Below are 11,537 nucleotides of genomic sequence, written 5' to 3'. Positions count from 1 at the left end.
AATGTATATACATATATGTCTTTTACATATTACTTTTACACACCCACGCTTGTGTGTGTGTGTGTGTATACATGAGAAATAGCAAATGTGGCAAAATGTTAACATTTGGCAAATCTGGGTAAAGATTTGCAGCTCTTCTGTATTTGAAAGTATTTAAAAATAAGAGTGGAGAAACAGGTATAAGAAACCTTTTATTACCAGATTTGTGGCTTCTATGCAGTCTTTTATGACACAAGTTAAAAAAATAAAAACTAAAAAGTGCAACACAAACCTGCCTTAAACTTTTCTTCCATAATGGCCAGAAACCCCTACCAAGTTCCTACTGTGTCCTATCAGGGAGAAAACTCTTAGCAATATGTTTCCATATCAAGATTTTTTTTTTAACCCACCTCCTCTTTATCAAGATTTTTAAGAAAATTATTTTGGAAGTCAGCTGTGGTACTGTGGTTAAAGCAGCCGCCCAGGCAAAGAACCTACAAGCGACATCCCTAGCATAAGCCTTCTGCCTAGGCCCCAGGTGCTGAGAACTGACCTGCTGCATGCCGGGATCTGGAGTCTTTCTTCACCCGACTGCAAAGCCTTCTGGGATTGCCCGGCCGCTCCCATATCTCGCGATGCTAACATCTCCTCTTCTTGGCCCTGTGACCCCCCCCCCCCAACTTAACGTGTTTTTTAAATTCGCCAATGGGCATGCAGCGTAGGCTCGAACTAGCCAATCCGAATGCGGGGACACCGGGAAATTTAAATCGCGCCGGCCGGCTGCACGAGCCACACCGTCTTTGGGGTGATCCGTGGTGGACGTTTTGAGGGCAGCTTACCTGCAGCTTGCGCGTCCCGGACCGCCTCCCGTGGAAGCCTGAGCCGGCCGCGTAGGTACGAACTCAGGCCGGAGCCCGGCCAGAGTGATAACGGCAGACGTGCAGGCCGCCCTCCGCTTGCGGGTGGCGGGAGGGGAGGCCGGGAGCACACGCCCGACCTGGCTCTGGCCTCCCTGGTTGGCGAGGCCCCGGGGGCGTCGTTCGTTGACGAGGCGGGTGTTCCGCGGTGCGAGTGCTTGGGTTTTAGGGCGCCGAGGCTCTGGGAACCGCGGCGAGACGTCTGGCGCGTCGCGGCCGGGAAAATCCGTGAGGTCCGAGGGCGAGAGTCCCGGGAGGCGGCCCGGCGCCTCTGGCCCGTCCTCCGCCGGTTTCCCCGCTGCATCTTCCCGGGTGGGGGGCAGGGGAAGGGCCTGGAGATGGGGGTGGCAGTTGGAAGAACTGTCTCTTAACACGTAGGCCCAGAGTTGGCTGTGACACAGCGTCGGAAAAGAACATCACGGAATGAAAGATAACGAATTAAAAGGAGGATTTGTATTTTGTCCCCTTTTGGCGATCGCTCTTAAAGATCTCAGTCTGAAGGAAGGACAGTTGATCTCAGTCTGATTAAATGCATTCACTCGAAATTCTGCAAATGAAAATGCTGGCGAGATGCTGCGGATGGAGAACTGTGTCTCGAGTTTTCAGTGGTGACACAAAATGTTGGGGGAGACTCCATAATGTGATGATGGGTCAAATGTTTCATTTTCAGGCGTGGAGAATCTACCTATTTTGGCCATTTAAAGACAATAGAGAGAGCCTCCAGGATATGGATTTATTGCTGCTAGGACATAGGTTTTAACTGTGAGCTCAGTTCCCCCACTTTTCCTAAAATTAACTACTTAATTGAAATAGTCCAGTGGCACTGTCCAGTATGGTAGTCACCCAGCCAGTGTGGCTAGTCTGGACTGGGATATGCTGTAAGCCTAAAGTACACACAAGATTTCGGAGAATTAGTATGAAAAAAGTGTAAAATATCTCAGTAACTTCAAATACTATAACGTGTTGAAATGAGAACATTATTGGATGTGTTGGGTTAAATAAAATAGATTAAAATTAATTTCACTAGGGGCACCTGGGTGGCTCAGTGGATTAAAGCCTCTGCCTTCAGCTCAGGGCATGATCCCAGGATCCTGGGATCGAGCCCCGCATCGGGCTCTCTGCTCAGCAGGGAGCCTGCTTCCCCCTCTCTCTCTGCCTGCCTCTGCCTACTTGTGAACTCTGTCTGTTAAATAAATAAAATCTTTAAAAAAAATTAATTTCACTAGTTTCTTTTTGCTTTTTTGAAAAATGTGCTTATTAGGAAATTTAAATTTATCCAGTGTGCTTTCTGTTTCTGATGGACAGCACTGCTCCAGGAAGTCAAAGTCCTTCAGAAGGGAGGGGACTAATACTGTCTGGCCAGTTCACTATTTCATGGTGCTGAAAAAGGAAGTTGCTCCTGTAATAGACAAGTGTGGATGCAGTATATGCTTGATAATTCTGTGAATGCCTTTATCGAAAAAGCAGAATGATAAAAGGGAAATTTTTTTTCTCTCCATCTTACAGCTTTCTCCCTTTGTCTCATAACCATGTCCACCAACGAGAATGCTAATTCACCAGCTGCCCGCCTTAACAGATTCAAGAACAAGGGGAAAGACAGTACAGTGAGTACCTTCTGTTGCTTTCCTATGGTATTTTTTAAATGCAAAGCTATTTGGGAAGGGATCAGAACTTTGAGGAAATTTGAAATAAATGTCCTCACTTAGCAGCAAAAACTGATACAGTAGGTGAAGTGGTTTATCTTTCTCCAAGGAAATGAGGCGGCGTCGAATAGAAGTTAATGTGGAGCTGAGGAAAGCTAAGAAGGATGACCAGATGCTGAAAAGGAGAAACGTAAGCTCGTTTCCCGATGATGCTACCTCTCCACTGCAGGAAAACCGCAACAACCAGGTAAATATATACTTTAGATAATGAATTACGGCAAACCCACAAAATCAATATGGTACTTTTCTTAGATATTTAAATAGTAAGGGGTGCCTGGCTGGCCCAGCCACTTAAGAATCTGACTCACTATCTCAGCTCAGGTCTTGATCTCAGGCTTGTGAGCCCAGAGCCCCGCACTGGGCTCCGCACTGGGTATGGAGCCTACTAAAAGAAAGAAAGAAATTTAAATAACATTCCTAGCCTAAGGGTTTTAACTATGGACTCTGTGAAGAGCTTTTTTAATGTTTCCAGTCAATAATTCTGTTATGTTGTCTTCTTTCCTGCCCACTCTCCGTAATCTGCTGAAGCTGGGAATCCAAGGTCTCCTTTAGCTCTAAACTCCCTTCAGGTTTCCCTGCATTTCTAGCCACCAGTTCAGTCCGCAACTGGCCATTCCAGTGTTAACTGGAAGTTAGTGTGTCTGGAACCAATCACTTTCTGGCTTTTTTTGGTGTACCCTATTTTTTTTTTTCAAAGATTTTATTTATTTATTTGACAGAGAGAGAGATCACAAGTAGGCAGAGGGAGAGGGGGAAGCAGGCTCCCCGTGGAGCAGAGCGCCCAATGTGGGACTCGATTCCAGGACCCCAAGACTGTGACCTGAGCTGAAGGCAGAGGCTTAACCTACGGAGCCACCCAGGCACCCCTTGGTGTACCCTATTTTTTGTGCTTGTCAACCAACTCTGTTCAAATCTTTTCCCTCCTGAAATATTTTCAGCGGTCTTCTAATTTATCTTTTCCTTTCATTCTGTGCTGCATACTATTTACCTAAACATAGTCTTAAAATACTGCTTTATAGGCACTTGGGTGGCTCAGTGGGTTAAAGCCTCTGCCTCCGGCTCAGGTCATGATCTCAGGGTCCTGGGATCAAGCCCCACATCGCGTTCTCTGCTCTGTGGGGAGCCTGCTTCCTCCTCTCTCTCTGCCTGCCTCTCTGCCTGCTTGTTATCTCTGTCTGTGAAATAAATAAATAAAATTTTAAATAAAATAAAATACTGCTTTAGACCTCTTCTTTGCTTAAAAACTTTGGTAGTTTTAAATCCATATTCTTGGGCGCCTGGGTGGCTCAGTGGATTAAAGCCTCTGCCTTCCGCTCAGGTCATGATCCCAGGGTCCTGGGATCGAGCCTCTCATAAATAAATAATAATAAATAAAATCCTTAAAAAAAATCCATATTGTTTGAAAAAAATTTTTTTTGTAAATTAGATCAATCTTAGATTTTCAGTTTATCTTTTTTTTCTTTTAAAGATTTTATTTATTTATTTCACAGACAGAGATCACAAGTAGGCAGAGAGGCAGGCAGAGAGAGAGGAGGAAGCAGGCTCCCTGCTGAGCAGAGAGCCCGATGCGGGGCTCGATCCCAGGATCCTGGGATCATGACCTGAGCCGAAGGCAGAGGCCTTAACCCACTGAGCCACCCAGGCGCCCCTTCAGTTTATCTTTTTTATCTTTCAAAGATACTGGGAACCTTTAGCGCCTCGATTTTTTCCCCCCACTGAATAGTTCCTAAGTGCTATTTCTAGAGCACTATATTCAGATCCTATCTTCTTATAGCACTCCTTGGTCAACCTAGCAGGAAAAATGTTCCCTTTTCAGAATTCCCAAAGCATCCCAGCTGTGCACTGAAGATGGAGAGTAAATGCTAACGGAACATGAATATTCACCATTTGTTTTATGGTTATCTGTTTTTTCGCATTTTCCTTGTTGTAACAACTTTTCCTATGGAAAAGGGGGTGCTGTCTTTTGAGTCAACTATAGCACTGATTCTCAAACCCTTCTGTTGCGATTACAACATGAAACATTTTTGTAGCACTGCACTGTGGAAATGCATAGATTGTAAGCTGAGATGTGAAAATCCCTAGCACGTTGCCCACATAACTCCATCCCTTTCTCCCTGACAGCATATCTGAAAGCAAATGATTGAGACTAATGTAGGAACAACCTTCATACTGCTCTAATTTCATTTACTAAATTGTTCACCATCTCCTCTCTTAGTGACAAAATGCTAGGATGGTTCTCCTTAACTGGAGATTCCAGGGAGTCATACACCAAGCTTGGGCCCTGTTCCATATATGAAAGAACAAATATTTAATAGCCAAAATGAAATGTAAGGCTAAACTTGTAGTAATGGATTATAAACCTAAAAATGTCTTCACAATGGCAAGTAGGGAGTTTATTGTTTGTATTTAATCTTAAAAATGATAAAAATGATTTGTGAAATTAATACCACTGTCCTCGCAGGGCACTGTAAATTGGTCTGTTGATGACATTGTCAAGGGCATAAATAGCAACAATTTGGAAAGCCAGCTCCAGGCTACTCAAGCTGCTAGGTAAGTCTTTTCTGCCAAAGCACGGGTAACCTAAGATAGCAGCCCTTTTGAATTTTTTTTGGTGGGAAAGAGACAGACAGAGGGCATGGGAAAATTAAAGGTTAAGTTGCCTATAGGCCTGTTTTCATTAGACTCTTCCCTTAGGTGAAACTGTGATTTTGTATAAATCACAGTTGCCAGAAGTCCTGCTCACCCCCAGTGATAATCACTGTTAACCTTTTGGTGTGCTTTTTAAGTAGATTACAAAGTTTTTGTCAAGGTGGCATTGCCACTTGGCATCAGAGAATGGAAGAATTATTCAGTAGGTGGGATTGGCACATTCATTTAAAATGGTGCATTTACTCTTACGTTCTGTCAAATACAAATATTTGTGACTTTCATAAGAAAGAATTAATAATTTGTATAGATTGACAGTGTGCTGAAAAACAAATCCAAGTAACAAGTGATAAAGGAAAAGATACTTCAACTCACTGGTAGTTAGGGAAACACAAATTAACAATGGTAGTGTAATTGTGTCAGAGTTTTAAAGTGGCAAGATCTAAAGTTTATGGGGATGCAGAGAGGAGGCTAATTTACATGATTGGTTATATTTCGATTCTGGAAAGAAGATAGTTCAGGACAGCACGTGTGGCAGCACCGTGCAACCAGTCTGTTCATCTCCGCTCAAATCCCAGGAGATCTCAACATTTAGTACGTTAGTTACTAAGAGTCTGTCTCAAGTTCTAAAGATTGAATTGTGTTTTAAATTGATTTTTAAAGTTAACAGACTTCTCTTGTTAATCATCTTCAACTTTTGTTTCCCTTAGGAAACTGCTTTCTCGGGAAAAGCAGCCCCCAATAGACAACATAATCCGGGCTGGTTTGATTCCAAAATTTGTGTCCTTCTTGGGCAGAACTGATTGTAGTCCCATTCAGTTTGAATCTGCTTGGGCTCTCACTAACATTGCTTCCGGGACATCAGAACAGACCAAGGCTGTGGTAGATGGAGGCGCTATCCCAGCATTCATTTCCCTGTTGGCATCTTCCCACGCCCACATCAGCGAACAGGCTGTGTGGGCTCTAGGAAACATTGCAGGTACTTGGGTTTAAAATTCTGCTGTCTCTAATCACACTGAGGTGGTCATAAGTAATAGGGACCTGTGTGTTAAGATTTAAGCTTGCTTGCTTCTAGTGCTTGTGAGGGGTGCCAGTGGCATCTCGTAAGTAGATTAGGGAGTTTCCGGGAGTATTGTCTTTGTGTGAGGACGCTGGTGCACTCCGTCACTGAACATGGGTGGCGCTAAACAAGTAGATTCTGATTAACATTGCTTCTTTGTTTTAGGTGACGGTTCCGTTTTTCGGGACTTGGTTATCAAGTACGGCGCAGTTGATCCGCTTCTGGCTCTCCTCGCGGTTCCTGATATGTCATCGTTAGCAGTAAGTTACTAACGTCACGTTACTCACTTCTTGATTCTGATTTTTCGCACCCGCTCAAAGTATAGAGGGACCTCTCATTGCATTTTTCTTTCCCCTTAGTGTGGCTACTTACGTAACCTTACTTGGACACTTTCAAACCTTTGTCGCAACAAGAACCCCGCACCCCCGCTAGATGCCGTCGAGCAGATTCTTCCTACCTTAGTTCGTCTCCTGCATCACGATGATCCAGAGGTCTTGGCAGATACCTGCTGGGCCATCTCCTACCTGACGGATGGTCCAAATGAACGGATTGAAATGGTCGTGAAAACAGGAGTTGTGCCCCAGCTTGTGAAGCTTCTAGGAGCTACTGAATTGCCCATTGTGGTAAGTTGTAACTTTTCTTTTTTTTTTTTTTTTTTTTAAGATTTTATTTATTTATTTATTTGTCAGAGAGAGAGAGAGAGGGAGAAAGCACACAAGCAGGCAGAGAGGTAGGCAGAGGCCTGCCTAGCAAGGAGCCCGATGCGGGACTCGATCCCAGGACCCTGGGATCATGACCTGAGCCGAAGGCAGCGGCTTAACCCACTGAGCCACCCAGGCGTCCCAAGTTGTAACTTTTCAACAAGAATACAAACCATAGGAAGCATGGTCGGTTGATACTAGAGTCAACACATTGTCTGTTTTAGGCCACGAGGAGCCTCTGACTTGTTAAAACCTTTAGGGTGTAGAGTTTTTGAGCAGTGCTGGAAAAAATAAAAGATAACCGTTGGCATCAACATTTTTTTTTCCCCTTTTCAGACTCCTGCACTCAGAGCCATAGGAAATATTGTCACTGGGACAGATGAACAGACTCAGGTTGTAATAGATGCAGGAGCGCTTGCTGTCTTTCCCAGCCTGCTAACGAACCCCAAAACTAATATTCAGAAGGAAGCCACATGGACAATGTCAAACATCACAGCCGGCCGCCAGGACCAGATACAGCAAGTTGTGAATCATGGATTAGTCCCATTCCTCGTTGGTGTTCTCTCTAAGGTAATGAAGTCTTAGTACTTGGTCAAAGGTTGTTAGTACTTCCGGATGGACATTTGGTAGAGCTGTGCTTGGTAAGATTCTTAATGAACTAGTGTTGGGTTCTAAGTCCTCTGTTAAATAGTGGCCAGGAACCCCTTTCATTTAAGGTTGGAAGGAACCAGTAGTTTTAGTCCTTGTTTTTCTATAACCGCACTTTTGGGATCTTATTTTTACAATTGTTCTGAAGTAAACTTGTTTCCTTATGTTTATTAGGCAGACTTTAAGACACAAAAGGAAGCTGTCTGGGCTGTGACCAACTATACAAGTGGTGGGACAGTTGAACAGATTGTATACCTCGTCCATTGTGGCATAATAGAACCATTGATGAACCTCTTAACTGCAAAGGATACCAAAATTATTCTGGTCATTCTGGATGCCATTTCCAACATCTTTCAGGTAAGTCATAAGGTAGCGTTTGAATTGGGGTTTGATGGTAATTGATGATATCCAGACTCAGGGTAGGGCAGCTAAGTTTACTTAGTAGGCCACAGAATTAGAAAGGCTGTTAATGTGGGGCACACTCTTGGTAAGACGTGACAAGGGATTATAAGAGATTTAAAGGAGATGACAAGTGGGTGACCTGAATTGAAATCAAGTCTATACGTGGACACGATTCATTCCTATCTATTTTGCCAAAAATCTTTAATTCTCCAATGTCCTACTGAATTTTGGTGCAATTAAATTTTGATGACTTAGTTATCTAACTTTATTTTTCTTCTGGTTCCCTTCCTATTAACCCGAGTATGCTAGCATGTGGCACTTTGTCACAGTGGTTGGAGTTAAGTAGGTCCTACCTAATGGCTTTAAATTCATGATTATGGAAATTTTATCTAGAAGAGTCGAGTCTAGAATAATGATGCTTGGTGTATCCATTACCCAGCGTAAATAATTTGTCAGCATTTGGCCTACTCCCCCTTACTTAAACCCTCTAAATTGTTTTGAAGCAAATAAATTATTTCATATGTAAATATTTATGTACCCTAAAGTTTGAGAACTTTAAAAAAGGGGGGGCGCCTGGGTGGCTCAGTCGTTAAGCGTCTGCCTCAAGCACAGGTCATGATCCCAGGATCTTGGGACAGAGTCCCGCATCAGGCTCCCTGCTCAGGGGGAAGTCTGCTTCTCCCTCTCCCACTCCCCCTGCTTGTGTTCCCTCTCTTGGTGTCTTCCTGTCAAATAAATAAATAAAAATCTTAAAAAATAAATAAATAAATAAAAAGGATTCTATTTATGTATTAGTTCACTCATTCGTTCATTTATGAGACAGAGCCTGTGGGGGAGGGAGAGGGAGAGAGAGAATCTCAGCGGACTGAGTGCTGAGCGCACGGTGGGGCGCAGTCCCAAGACCCCTGAGATGATGAGCTGAAACCAAGAGTCAGAGCTTAACCGGCTGAGCCACCCAGGTGCCTCTGAGGCGCTCTTATAAAAGAGGAATTTTTGTTCCCATCACAGACCCACTGAACCTGGACGTGGTGGTGGTTTTATTTTATTTTATTTTTTTTTTTTTAAGATTTTATTTATTTATTTGTCAGAGAGAGAGAGAGAGAGAGAGCGAGCGAGCGAGCACAGGCAGACAGAGTGGCAGAGGGAGAAGCAGGCTCCCTGCGGAGCAAGGAGCCTGATGTGGGACTCGATCCCAGGACAACTGGGATCATGACCTGAGCCGAAGGCAGCCGCTTAACCAACTGAGCCACCCAGGCGTCCCTGTGGTGGTGTTTTTAAAGTTGCCCAGGTGATTTTGATGCACAGAAATGAGAGAACTACTGTAAGATCTGGCTGAGCGAGTACAGATCTCATCTCCTTGAATTTTTAGAAAATGCAAACTGGAGATAAAACCATCTCATAGGATTGTCGAAGGAACTTTCAAGTGGTTGTCTGATGTACATCAATATGCAAACATGAACATTGTTTTTATTGAAATAGAACCTTCAGTAAATTCCAGTAAACTTGGACTTTTTTTTAGGCTGCTGAGAAACTAGGTGAAACCGAGAAACTTAGCATAATGATTGAAGAATGTGGAGGTTTGGACAAAATCGAGGCTCTACAAAACCATGAAAATGAGTCTGTGTACAAAGCTTCATTAAACTTGATTGAGAAGTATTTCTCTGTAGAGGTGAGTGACATGGTAACGTTAATGAGATTTTGGAAAGTACACAAGGCAAGCCCCTAAGATTTTTTTTCATTATATTTTTTAAATGAGTCCTGTGCCCTTGTTAAATATGGCAAAATATCAGTGTGAGTAAGACATGGTGTACATAGTTGCTCCTTAAATGTTTGGCTTGATGGTCATATAATCTTTAGCTAGAAATTTTAAAGATTTTTAAAAATCCCCACTCTGCTTCGAATGAATAGTGTTATTAGGGACTTAATATCTCCAGAATAAGTTTGCATAGGAGTTGATGGAGAAGTGGGCCAACCCCACGCATAGGCCATCTTCCCATTTCCTACTGAAAAGTGCCGGGTGGGTAAGAAAATGTCTATTGTGCTAGTGTTCCTTCGCCCATTCAGAATCTCCCTTTCCCACCTGCTCCGGAATTGGCAAGTTTTAGCAGCCCTCCCTCCCCTATTCCAAATGCTGAAATGTGGTTCAGCATCAAAGGTGTGATAAGCAGATGAAGACCTTAAGAGTAAATACAGACTTCTCGGCAGACCACTGCCTGGAAATGTGCTATGTTTGCGGAATTACACTGTTTGGTTTTGTTTTTTAATACTTCCAGGAAGAGGAAGATCAGAATGTTGTGCCAGAAACTACCTCTGAAGGCTATACGTTCCAAGTTCAGGATGGCACTGCTGGGACCTTTAACTTTTAGCTTGTACAGCTGACGCAAAAAGTTGTTTGTGGTGTGCTCTGTTTGGTAGAAGTTTGTCTTACTGTTTCTCTACTTAGAACTCTTTTTAAATGTGTTTTGTTATTGTAGCACTTTTTACAACAAAACTCTACTTGACCAGTTCCAAACTGTACAAACTGTATGAAGTTCCTCCTCCCAGTGGGTTTCTTATTTCTATGTGGAATCTCCTCTCTTGCAGTGTCCTGTAAATAAAGATTAAATTCCACCCTTTTCTTTACTTCACCGTTCCTATGTCCTGCTTTCTGACTTGGAGTTCTTTTTTTTTTTGAACTTTATTTATTTATTTGACAGAGAGAGAGAGATCACAAGTAGGCAGAGAGGCAGGCAGAGAGAGGGGGAAGTAGGCTCCCTGCTGAGTAGGGAGCCTGATATGGGGCTCGATCCCAGGACCTTGAGATCATGACCTGAGCCGAAGGCAAAGGCTTAACCCACTGAGCCACCCAGGAGTCCCTGATTTGGAGTTAAGATTGCAGGTGAAGGGTGTGGGACCCAAACCCTTATGAGTAAGCAGAGGTGTGGTTCTGTTGCAGACATTGTTTGATGTCAGTTTTGTGAGGCCTTCACGGATACGGGGGAGATGACTTTTTTTCCTGCCCCCTTCTGAGTTCTGGCTTTGCTCTAGGCTTCTTCCATTCTTTGTAAATAATGGCTATGGGTGCTTCCAGGTGTCATATTCAGTACACACTAGTCAGAATAGAATTTTTCAGAAGTTTTCATAGAAAAATGAATAAAAATTCCTAGAAACCCTCAGCCAGGGTCGTCTTAAATCTCGCTGGCCAGAAAGATGGGATTAAAAAAAATGTATATGTATAATATCTTTTTAAAAGATTTTAGCTATTTATTTGACAGAGATCACAAGTAGGCGGAGAGGCAGGGGGGAAGCTGGTTCTCTGCTGAACCTAGAGCCCGATGTGGGACTCGATCCCAGGACCCTGAGTTCATGACCCGAGCCAAAGGCAGAGGCTTAGCCCACTGAGCCACCCAGGTGCCCCTATATGTATATATTAAATTTAATCGCAGGTCTCCTCGAGCTAGAGGTAACATTCATTTCTCCCAAACTTCAAGGCTGAACGTGG

General features: G+C 43.5%; 1 protein-coding gene across 1 annotated transcript; it reads left to right on the top strand.

The window, feature by feature from the left end:
- Positions 1-769: 769 nt before the first annotated feature.
- KPNA2 (karyopherin subunit alpha 2) lies at positions 770-10,700 on the top strand. The gene is made up of 11 exons (XM_080827313.1): positions 770-873; positions 2,403-2,500; positions 2,649-2,786; positions 5,061-5,149; positions 5,956-6,224; positions 6,471-6,565; positions 6,665-6,928; positions 7,343-7,576; positions 7,829-8,011; positions 9,576-9,725; positions 10,330-10,700. Exons 2-11 carry the CDS (start codon positions 2,426-2,428, stop codon positions 10,420-10,422), a joined length of 1,590 nt encoding a protein of 529 aa, XP_080683439.1. The 5' UTR covers positions 770-873; positions 2,403-2,425; the 3' UTR covers positions 10,423-10,700.
- Positions 10,701-11,537: the final 837 nt, after the last annotated feature.

This window comes from Martes martes (genome assembly GCF_963455335.1).
Source record: "Martes martes genome assembly, chromosome: 16".
In the NCBI taxonomy this organism is placed as follows: Eukaryota; Metazoa; Chordata; class Mammalia; order Carnivora; family Mustelidae; genus Martes; species Martes martes.
Note: the sequence above shows the minus strand (reverse complement) of the source record. Positions and strands in the feature narration are given on the sequence as shown.